Genomic DNA, 12270 nt, shown 5'->3' on the forward strand with positions numbered 1-12270 from the left:
TTATGATATTTTGATGTCTTTAATTTCTGACGTCATATTATGCGAGCAGTTATAAAAATTTAAATTCCATCATAGATTCCAGAGTATTTTTTTCATGAAAGTAATATTAAATGATACGTCTAATGGTGTATCCACAGCGAAAAAAAATATAACGTCAATATTTTGGGGAAAATTGCGTTTTATTAATTCATATCACATGACGCATGGACGAAGTGCTCTTCTGTGACGTCACACTATCGCTTTTTTATTCATATTTTTGACGGATTGTAACAAGCCGTCTCTGTTCTGAAACTTCCTTTTCAATAGAAAACCCAACTTATTAAGTACAAATTTTATTGTGCTTTTCCATTCCTTTACTTATCTCTCTCTCTCCCTCTCCCTCTCTCCCGTTGGTCTTGGAACTCGCGGTAAGGGTGTTTTCTCCGCACCCCCCCCCCCTGTCTGTTCATATAGAAACAAACTTTAAAAGTTAGATGGTACTTGAGTACATGTATAATCATATAGTATTGATTAGCTTTGAGGGAGATACCAAATATATTGCCAAAGTATATTGCACCGACTCCCCGAATCTTGGCGAGGACAATATGGGTCTACTTGATCAGTTGATATCTCCTTGACGCCCTCACATTCATTACTTATTAAAGTTAACTAATTAAAAAATCTTTAAACGGGCTTTATGGTAAAGCTTCCCTTTTACATAAAATAAACTTTCTCTAAATGAATTCCCTTTATGGGATAAGGCCGCAGATTTCTATCCAGAACTCCTATCACCAGCCTTTATCTTGCATTACAGTTTGCTAAACACACAGTAAGAATTTCAGAACTCATTTACAAAATATAACTGTAACTGCATTGATAATAAATAATAACATCACTCATGCACTGCCTTCAGCCCAAACAATTTCAAAATCTTTATTTAAAACATGCATGAAGCTTAGCAAACAATATACTTCTTAAAACAATGAAAATACCTCGAAAACATATTATACAACTTTGCGAAGAATTTACTTCTAAGAATAAAATGTACACGCGCATGATAATATTTGAAAAAAAAAATACATGAAGAAATATAGTAAAGAACTATACATGTACATATTAATCATGATATTAAAATGCATGTTCATAGCACAAGCGCCCCGTAGACTTTTTCATATGTCAAAATATGCCCTTTAATTTATTGATTGTATTTTATTATTCTTTACCCAGGGATTCCTGTTCAGTGACTGAAACACTGTTGTCAACCAGGGCCCTGCAGAATACATAAACAATCATAAGAACACATTAATTACAACACATATGGGACCCGTTGCATAAAACTTTTACCATGGGTAATGAGAAAATTATGTATGTATGGTGAACATTTAACCCAGGAAGGGCTACAGTAGTAAAAATAATGCGTTATCAAGGCATTAGCTAAAAGTTTGGCACTATCGATAGTTAAGTACTTTCCCAGTCTACTTAATAAGGCAATGCGTGGGCCATTTTTTTTTTTTTTTTTGCTCATTGCATCAACTTGCTTTTGCCAGGTGGGCGACTCATCCACGGTCCACCCACGTGCCCTAGTATATGAAATTTGGAACTCTTTTAAAGACGTGATTATCAACTTTCACATGTAAGGGCTTTGCATTTTGTAATTTGTTGGAGGTACCAAATTAAACATGAATTTCGACTTTTCAGGGTTTAGTGTAAGTCGATTTGATATTAGCCATGGATTTAATCTCTGTAGATCTGCATTGATTTATATTTGAATTTCGTCAGCACATTTAGCGATGAACATTAATGCAGTGTCGTCAGCATAGAGCATGATCTTATATTTTCTTCAGAAAATTGGGCATGTCATTCACCATTATAATGAACAGGAGAGGCCCCAAAGATTGAGCCTTGAGGCACTCTTGCTTGTCCTTTTTTTATTAATTCGGAGGAAGATGCTTTTACAGAGATACACTGTAAACGATGTTCTAGGTAGTTCTCAATTAAACTCTGCCCCAGGAATTCCATACATGGTAAGCTTGCGAAGCAATAGATCACGGTCGACTGAGTCAAACGCCTTTTTGAGGTCTGAAAACACAACTCCCGCCATTCGACCATGATCCATTTGCTTGTACAGATGATCAATTAAATAGCTAATAACCGTGCTTGTTGAATGGTTCTTCTGAAAACTAGACTGTTTACCTGTTCACTGGCTAGTAAATTATGTTCTAAAAAGTAGCCTTGAACCTCGGTGTGGACTAATCTTTCGAAAAAACTTCATAACCACACGGATAATAGATATAGGTCTATAACTATTAGGGTCATGTTTCTCACCCCCCCCCCCCCCCCTTGTAAATCAGGATGACTTTGGTATGTTTTCAATCATCGGGGATGAATCCAGAAACCAGTGAGCGGTTAAAGAGTGAAGTGAGGCGAGTACAAATCATAGGAGAGGCTGCTTTAAGAAGCACATTATGTAGACCATCTAATCCCTTTGCTTTGGCTGTTTGGAGTTTCTTCGACATTTGATAATTGATACATTTAGTACCTCGGTATGTTCAAAGACAAACCTATAGTACCAGGTATAGGCTTATCTCCATTAGGCATATATCGGTAAGTTTCTCGTTGGTAGTACTTTCCATCCCTTTGGTAAAATTCGAAGCCTAATTGGCACCTACAGATGCAAAGTAGTTGTTGAATCCAGTAGCCATGTCAAGGGTGTCAGTCACTTGATTTATATCTACAATGAACTGACCTGTGGCAAATTTAGTTGTCAAGGTTTTTAGTACTGTCCATAGCTTAGCAGAGATATTTATGTTTTGCCTTTGATAGCAAAATGGTACTCTAAGCATAAATTCTAATCACATTAGTCGTAAACAAAATATACACTCTTACATCTACTCCAATGAATAAATTATGTACAATGTTATTTAAAGGACTCAGCCCATCAACAATATTTCAAAGCTACATACTATGTATTCATGTTTTGGTCAAATGTGGTGAAAAATAATACAGCAATAAAATGTATGTAAAAATACTTCATAATTATAAACCTCCATGATTGTCATATTTGATACAAATACGTAATGTTCGATTACATATATTAAAAAATGTTTATGCCACAGTCAATCCAGTGATAGAGATTCCAGAAAGATAATGTATTATATGCAATGCCATAAAGGCTATATAGGTCAGTAGTAGTAGTAGTAGTAGTAGTAGCAGTAGTAGTAGTAGTAGTAGTAGTAGTAGTAGTAGTAGTAGTAGTAGTAGTAGTAGTAGTAAAGTAGACATTCTAGTAGTAGTAGTAGTAGTAGAAGTAAAAGTAGTAGTAGTAGTAGTAGAAGAAGAAGTAGTAGTAGTAGTAGTAGTAATGGTTGTAGTAACGTAAAAGTTCTAGTAGTAGTAGTAGGTCTAATAGTAGTAGTAGTAGTAGTAGTATTAGTAGTGCAGTTGCAGTAGAAGTAGTAGTAGTAGTAGTAGTAGTAGTAGTAGTAGTAGTAGTATGAAGTGGTGGTAGTGGTGGTTATAGGAGCAATAGTAGTAGTAGTGGTAGTTATAGTAGTAGTAGTAGTAGTAGTAGTAGTAGTAGTAGTAGTAGTAGCAGTAGTAGCAGTAGTAGTAATAGTAGTAGGATGAGGAGTAGCAGGAACTAGAAGTGGTAGTAGTAGCAGTAGTAGTAATAATAATAATATAAGTAGTAGTAGTAGTAGTAGTAGTAGTAATAGTAGTAATAGTAGTAGTAGTAAAGTAGAAGTTTTAGCAGTAGTAGTATTTATTTCCGTATTAAAAATCATATGCACAATAGATATAAAATCGGTGGATTGCCCATATTCAGCTTGGCTGGCACGGTCATGTTGGTTTTCTGTGGTGGTCTAACAGATAATAACATTAACATTGACACATACATGTATAAGGTTAAAAGAACCAAGAATGAATGTTTCAAGCAGAATGTAAACAACATCACTATATACATGAATTACGGAAATAAAAGTAATCAGCACAAAACATAGGAAGACGAACAGAAAATAGATAACAAATCGTATAAAAAAAAATCAAACAGCAAACCTATTTCATTCGAGAGAGGGGGTAACGTTTCGGGGGAAGGGGTGGGGTATCAATTTGAACTTTAATTGTACAAGACGAGACGAATGTAAAAAAATGGCAAAGTCCAGCATTCGTATTTTATGCAGCAATAGTGCAAATGTTGGACTTTGCTGTTTTGAGCGCATTCGCGTCTTTGCAAAACCTCATGAATACTTTGTTTAAAGATGAAACAAATATTGAAGTTATTCCCAATTATTTTAGATCTAAACAATATTCTGTGATATCAGGAATATACAGTAGATGTGACGATTTCATGTCCCCACGTTCCCCTTTTCAAGTTATTACATGATATCAATATTTTGTGTCTCTAAGTGTCTCTAAAATCATGGACCTATTACAAATAATAGGTCCATGCTAAAATATAACTCCCTTGTGAAAAATAAGTTGCAGCAATTAAATCACACATTAAATCACACATTGAATCAGTTATCATTCCATTTCTTACTCTGGACAAAATATGAAAAATTATTAGTTCATATAATAAAATAAGTAGGTATTAGCTCATGGCATATTCATCTGGACATTCATGGAACTGCCACCGAAATGATGCAAAACTTCGAAATGTAGATTTCTATTTACATCGAATTATATACATAATTTATATACATAAGGTGCCGTGGCCCAGTGGTCTAGGGTACCCAACTGCACCAGGAAGGTCAAGGGTTCAATTCCCGGCACGTCCTTTGTCCAAGGTATTTCTATATACATCGCTGTGTTATCTCTCATCAAATAAATGAAAATTCTTTATGCATTATTGATACCAACGTGTTCACGTGTTTAAAAAAATAACTATTTCAAATGAGAGGATTTTTTTATGTACGCTTTGATAAATCAAAATTAATGTTGCACTCCTCCCCCATAAAACGTGTAAAAACACTGATGGCTGCACATGCATATATGCATACATGTACACAGAGATTGCCAGTTTGTTCTTAATCATGTTGATCGTAGCATTTTGTTTTTCTCTTTATTGGTTGCCCAGGTTTGTCATATTTCGGAATTAATCGATTTTAATCATCCGAATACACGTTGTCGGGTGGTTTCGGAAGTATTCTGGTCTCCCTCCGCGAATGCGAGAAAATACGGAAATCAACCGAAACCATCCGAAAGAGGCAATTTAATCGGAAGAATTCGATTTTGGTGTAACCCTAGTTTAAGATTCCACAAGAATCTTGAGCTTGCTAACCATTGCTATCAAGAAGCATTGCTGTCGGTGGTATGTAATCTCCCTCCTTGGATGAGTGTATTCCCGAATCTGCTCCCAAACTCTGTGTTACGTAAACAAAGAAACATTTACATTGAATTACGAATGGGATTCTCAATGCATCTACGCATTCTCAGAAAAGATACATGATTAATAAAGGCAGATTATTGTGTGTTTTCACAATGAACTTGACACCATTCAAATATAAATGACCCTGGGCTGAACGAGATTTTTATTAAGCGTTCAGGAGATTTAGTCATAATTGTTTAACACCAGACAGTTTTGAGGTACATGTATGTTCTTTGCCACCCAATATGGAAATAGGTAATATCAGATTTGAATAGGAAATGATTTTCAATGCTTATTTGCATACGAAACTTACATTTAAAAGACTCAGTATAACATTAATATATGACTATTTGATTTCCAATAATATTCTTAGCATACATAGCTCGATTCGGTTTTCGACCAGGCCATTCTAGAGCTTCGGCTCTCGGTTTTTCAACTGATGTTTGGTTAAATGCTATCATGGCTACAGACAAAGACCAAATTACAGGAGCGCTTTTCATTGATTTAAGACCCGTTTTTTTTTTTACTGTTAATACGTCTATTTTATTAACTAGATTAAAGAATATTGGTTCACGTGATTTGTCTTTAGCATGGTTTTTAAATAACGGAAAGCAATATGTTGCGATGAAAATGCTAAATCAAATGATTAATGTATTTCCCTTGGAGTTCAACAAGGATCTATATTAGGTTCCTTACTTTTTATGTTGATAATGTATTAAAAGTTTTGAATAATGCAAAGATAAAATGTAACAATAATAATAATAATATAGGGTATTTATATTGCGCACATATCCACCTTGTTATGTGCTCAAGGCGCTCCTATATTACCCAGCTAAGCTAGGCGTTCATAGCGCACACAGCTTTTTAAGGAATTACTTCCTACCGGTACCCATTTACCTCACCTGGGTTGAGTGCAGCACATTGTGGATTAGTTTCTTTCCGAAGGAAATTACGCCATGGCTGGGATTCGAACCCACGACCCTCTGTTTCAAAGTCCGAAGACTAATCCACTGGGCCACAACGCTCCACATGTACGCTAATAATACTACCGTATATGTAGAACTTCAGAATGATTTTGATGGTATTGCTAAGTGGATTAAGTTAAATGAGCTATGTTTTAATGTTAATAAAACGATATATATATGATCATTGGAAGTAAGAGAAGACTTAACGCATTAAAAAAAATTTGCAATTTATATTAAAGTATGAAAGTATCGAAATTGAAAAGTGTAGTGGATTTGAATGTCTTGGTGGTATTATTGATGATAATTTGTTATGGTGCAATCATGTATACTATGTACGTAGACAAGTCATTGCAGGACTTGCCATGCTCAGAAGACTAAAACCATATGTTGATGAAGCATCAATGAATTTATCAGATTTAGGTCTCATTCGAACACAAATAGATTACTGTTGTGAAATTGGGGGATAGATATCTAGGTCAAATTGATAACATTACGAAATTGCAAAAGAGGGCAGCAAGGCTTATTTTATGTGTAATATATACACCCGCTCTAATGAAATGTTTACTCGTTTAAGATTGTCGTCTTATAAGAAAAGAGAAGAATATTTCATATGTAAATTTATTTATTTATAATTTTTCAAAAATGTTTTCAAAGAAATTTCTAAAGTTCATAATGTAAATACTCGACAAAGTGCTCATCATGATTTAATTATAAATAAATGCCGTACAGATTATTATAAAAGTGCTCTATGTTATGATTGCTGCGTTCTATGGACTAGTGTTCAGAATGTTAAAACCCTAAATAATTTCAAACTTTCAGTAAAAAGACATTTCCTCAATCTTGCCTAGGCCGATCAACTGGGATGCAATACCAATTCCCTTTTCAGGACTGATGCTTTGAACTATTATATCAATTTTTTATATTGGTTAATCCATTCTTTATGTATTATTTGATATAAAGCTGTTGTCACTTTATATTTTACCAATACATTATGACCTGATGATTGTATATGTATTATCATCATTGATTGTTTTTTATTGTATATAGTTGTATTATTTATTATCCTGGGCCTCAGGGAAGATCATTTTTTGTTGAATGAGCTACCCTGGTGAAATATGAATAAATAAATAATATTATTTTAAAAAGACCAACAGAACTAGTGATTTTGATTAAAATCTGTTCCTCAAAAAGTGGCTTAAGTAATGGATGATCGCAAGAAATGAAAACTCCATTCAGAATGTATCAAGAATGAATGCGTTTTGGGGCGATCTTTCCATATATTCTCATTAAATTTAAACTTTGAAAAGTAGGGACTGGTACTTGCCTCATTGATATTTCCATTTCTTGGTTTTAACGGAAACAGGTATCTCTTAATGTTTTTCTTAACCTTAGTGTCTAACTTGGCAGTCTTATTCATCCAGAAGGTAACAAGTCTGGAAACTTCGTCATCTTGCTCTTCAGTATCTACGCATACTGACATACTTGTATCCTTTAAAAAATTGAAATAAAAAAGAATAGTAAGTATTCTGAAACAGTGGGATTTTGAATAAATGGGGCACTCAGAGTTTAGTCTCTCAAAATCCTCCATTTCACAGCGGTAAGCCTTTGACTTTGTGATCATCATCCGAAATAAGTGTTTTATTCATGAACAGCAGTTGATCCAGAATCGATCAGTAGGGTGGACCAAAGTGCCCTCTTTTTCTTCAAGAATTCAGAGACAAGCCTAACAAATCTGTTCCCACCTTTTGGGGAGCACTTTCTCGTAAAAGTTTAGATTCCAAGAACGAAACAAACAAGTCATCCCAACAATCACCATCTCCACCTCCCCCCGCCACCAGAGGCCTATTTCTCACACATTCGTCTTTTGTTGTTTTCTCCTTAAAACATGCAAAATTTTCATACTTTTCATTCTATTAGTAGTGACTTTCCAAATGAATGAAATATATCATAAGATGCTAATTGAGATTCTCAATCATTTTGATTCCCATCAGCAGCAAAAAAATTTAACGATGTAAATTAAAATTATGGTTGATAAACAGGAATTTCAGTGCAAGGTTTGTCATTTTGTTAACAGTTAAATTACGATTATTTTTAATTCAGTCGAACTTTGCTGAAATACGGTGTATCTCATTAACCACCCTATAAGCCCCAGTAGTTCTTAATATTATTGGAAATTTTACAAGCATCCCTACGAAACAACCCCTTGTTCATGAGAAAAAAAATAAAACATGGCCATTATTGCGACGAGCATGAGACCGAAAAGTGCGGGTGCCATCACACAGCCTTGCTTCACGCCAAAAGTTTACAATGAATATCGGTTTTATTTAATAACCCAGATATTTAGTTTCGACTTACAGGCAGACCCCCGGTGCTGCGACTTATCAAACTTTCCTGCATTCCTCTCTTCGAGTATCCTGCCATCATACCATCTAAGATGATTTGAGAGATAGAGTTGCGCATGGCTGTTCTCTCAGTTGGCTTCTTTCTCAGTTCGTTTTCTAAGACGGAAGCTAATGGAATACTAGTATAGGCCACCATGCTACAAGTCAGAGATGACGTCATGCTAGCTTGCATGGGAGACTGGTACGCGTTGCCTAGACGACTCTACGGATATGAAAGAGACCGTGTTGAGTTGCAAGATGTTAGCATGGAGATAACATCCATGATTTGACTCAAGCCATGTGCCTAAACCTCCAACAATTAATGTAACTAGACAAATGAATGATAGCATATGCTGGATAACGTAATTTAGCCGAGTTTCTTGTAATGATCTCACTTAACTTAAAGGACATCTTGGTCTATATCCATCCTTCTTCATACCCGTTGATCATTTTCATGAAACAATAAATCTGTGAATTTCTTAAATCATATTTTATAAGCTACATAAACCATTGCATCTCGTTGGCTCACAACGAATAATTCAGTAAAACTCACTGACAAGGAGATTCTTGCAACACCCGCCTAATGACACTGTTCTTTTTTTTTAGTACTAATGCATAAGATAGGAATATAGCCAAGATGTCTTGGATTTAAAAAAAATATCGAAGTGGATAACTTCACAACTTTTGAATCAGGGATATGTTTCACCTGTTGGATGACTCTATATCCTTGATAGGTTGGTATCTGGGATTCATCTGTGATATCTCTCAAGCCTGGTTTGGTAATAAGGATTTCGCACTCGTCTCTGTCTCGGGCATCGAGGATTTGATCCAGATCATCAAGAATCATATGAACGAACGCCAAATCAGGATCCAGTTTAAGGCTATCCTTCAAAGGTGTGGGCTAACAAATTTAAGAACAGATATTTGATTAATAATTGAAATAAATCTCTAGTAAAAAAATCAATCATAGACATTTGCCTTCATAATCCTAAGTAAAAAAATCGTATGTTTATCTTATTTACAGACTCTAAAATGACAACTACTCAGCCAATATAGCTGTATACCTTTATCATTTCCTCTGACTGTTTATGAAGGTGCTTAATTTGTAGCAGTGGCGTACCAAAAATTGAGAGAAAGTGGTGAACCTCTCTATAGTTTATGAATAATTCATTAGCCCTATGGGTAAATCTAAGTCAATCTCCACCCTCTCAATTTTATGCTCTTTGTGTCCCTCCACTGTTCTTGTAATGTTCGCTAAAGTCTAAAACATAAGTGAATGTCATTTTGTTCAAATGTGTTTTCTTCAATATTTCAAGTGACAACATATTTTTTGCTTTCTTTTATTGTGAGTACGGAGTAGTACATGTCGTGAACCTGAGCGAGGTTCAGCCATGTGGCCTGCATTGAGCTATATAGTGTTTTGTATTCTACACAAGTGGAGCGCCTCTGGCAGTCTCACCTGCATCACGCGATTCATTATAGCAGCAGTGCTGACTTTGAAAACTACTATAAAATAATTATTCACAAAAAACACCTTTCATATAATTATACAATACTACGTTCATTGACAATAAATGACATTTGAACTTGATCATGCAACCTAAGACTTGTCAGTGATACTTGAATACCCCTATATTCACATTTTATAAACTAAATCTATAAACTTTGAAAGTCATGACAGCAATCTAATAATTACCTCCAAAATGGTCAAAGTTCAATGACCTTAGATGACCTTTGACTTTGGTCATGTGACCTGAAACTCACATGAGATGTTCAATGATACTTGATTACTCTATGTCCAAGTTTTATGAACTAGATCCATACACTTTCGGAGTTATGATGGTTATTCAACAAATACCCCCAAAAAGGCCAAAGTCCATTGACATTTGACCTTGGTCATGTGACCTGAAACTCTCATGAGATGTTCAGTGATACATGATTACTCTCATGTCCAATTTTTATGAACTAGACTAATACACTTACAGAGTTATGATGGTAATTCAACAAATATCCCCGACATGGCCAAAGTTCATTGATCTTAAATGACATTTGACCTTAGTCATGTGACCTGAGACTTGCACAGGATGTTCAGTGATACTTGATTACTCTAATGTCAAAATTTCATGAATCAGATCCATAAACTTTCAAATTTATGATGGTAATTCAACAGATACCCCCGACATGGCCAAAGTTCATTGACTTAAATGACCTTTGACCTTAGTCATGTGACCTGAAATTCGCACAGGATGTTCAGTGATATTTGATTACTCTAATGTCCAAATTTCATGAATCAGATCCATAAACTTTTAAAGTTATGATGGAAATTCAACAAATACCCCCAACTTGGCCAAAGTTCAATTACCTTAAATGACCTTTGACCTTGATCATGTGACCTGAAACTCGCAAAGGATGTGTAGTAGACCTTGATTACTCTTATGTCCAAGTTTCATGAGTCAGATTCATAAACATTTAAAGTTATGATGGTTATTTAACAAATACCCCCAATTTGGCCAAAGTTCATTGACCCTAAATGACCTTTGACCTCGGTCATGTGACTCAAAACTCGGGCAAGATGTTCAGCAATACTTGATTACCTTATGGTCAAGTTTCATGAACTAGGTCCATATATTTTCTAAGTTATGATGACATTTCAAAAACTTAACGTTCGTTTAAGATTTTGTGTTGACGCCGCCGCCGCCGTCGGAAAAGCGGCGCCTATAGCCTCACTCTGCTTCGCAGGTGAGACAAAAAATAGATGTTACAAAATACGTCTCAGGTGAATATTTTCAATAAATTCAGGAAGGCCTCATTATTGTGTATTGCAATTGTATTTTAATAGTAGTAGTGGTATAAATAGTAGACGTAATGTCAGTAGTAGCAGCAGCAGCAGCAGTAGTAGTAGTATTAGTAGTAATATTTGTAGTAGTATTCGGTAGTATATAGTAGTATTAGTAGTAGTAGTATAGTAGTAGTAGTAAAGTTCATTGACCCTAAATGACCTTTGACCTCGGTCATGTGACTCAAAACTCGGGCAAGATGTTCAGCAATACTTGATTAACCTTATGGTTAAGTTTCATGAACTAGGTCCATATATTTTCTAAGTTATGATGACATTTCAAAAACTTAACCTTAGGTTAAGATTTTGATGTTGATTCCCCCAACATGGTCTAAGTTCATTGACCATAAATGACCTTTAACCTTGGTCATGTGACTCAAAACTCAGGCAGGATGTACAGTAATACTGGATTAACCTTATGGTCAAGTTTCATGAACTAGGTCTATATACTTTCTAAGTTATGCTGTCATTTCAAAATTATAACCTTCGTTTAAAATGTTGTGTTGACGCCGCCGCCGCCGCCGTCGGAAAAGCGGCGCCTATAGTCTCACTCTGCTTCGCAGGTGAGACAAAAAATAGATGTTACAAAATACGTCTCAGGTGAATATTTTCAATAAATTCAGGAAGGCCTCATTCTCGTGTATTGCAATTGTATTTTAATAGTAGTAGTGGTATAAATATTAGACGTAATGTCAGTAGTAGTAGCAGCAGCAGCAGTAGTAGTAGTATTAGAAGTAGTAA

At 35.2% G+C, this 12270-nt stretch overlaps 1 protein-coding gene across 1 annotated transcript in view; it reads right to left on the reverse strand.

Moving 5' to 3' along the window:
- Positions 1-884: 884 nt before the first annotated feature.
- Positions 885-12270, reverse strand: part of LOC129271278 (uncharacterized) — a 43640-nt gene continuing 32254 nt past the window's right edge. The window contains exons 10-13 of the mRNA XM_064106638.1: positions 9400-9594; positions 8668-8916; positions 7637-7801; positions 885-5342 (exon numbers count right to left, since the gene is read on the reverse strand). Of these exons, the coding sequence (XP_063962708.1) occupies positions 5256-5342; positions 7637-7801; positions 8668-8916; positions 9400-9594 (696 nt within the window). The 3' untranslated portion in view covers positions 885-5255. The remainder of the gene's footprint in view (positions 5343-7636; positions 7802-8667; positions 8917-9399; positions 9595-12270) is intronic.

This window comes from Lytechinus pictus, chromosome 11 (genome assembly GCF_037042905.1).
Source record: "Lytechinus pictus isolate F3 Inbred chromosome 11, Lp3.0, whole genome shotgun sequence".
Taxonomy (NCBI): domain Eukaryota; kingdom Metazoa; phylum Echinodermata; class Echinoidea; order Temnopleuroida; family Toxopneustidae; genus Lytechinus; species Lytechinus pictus.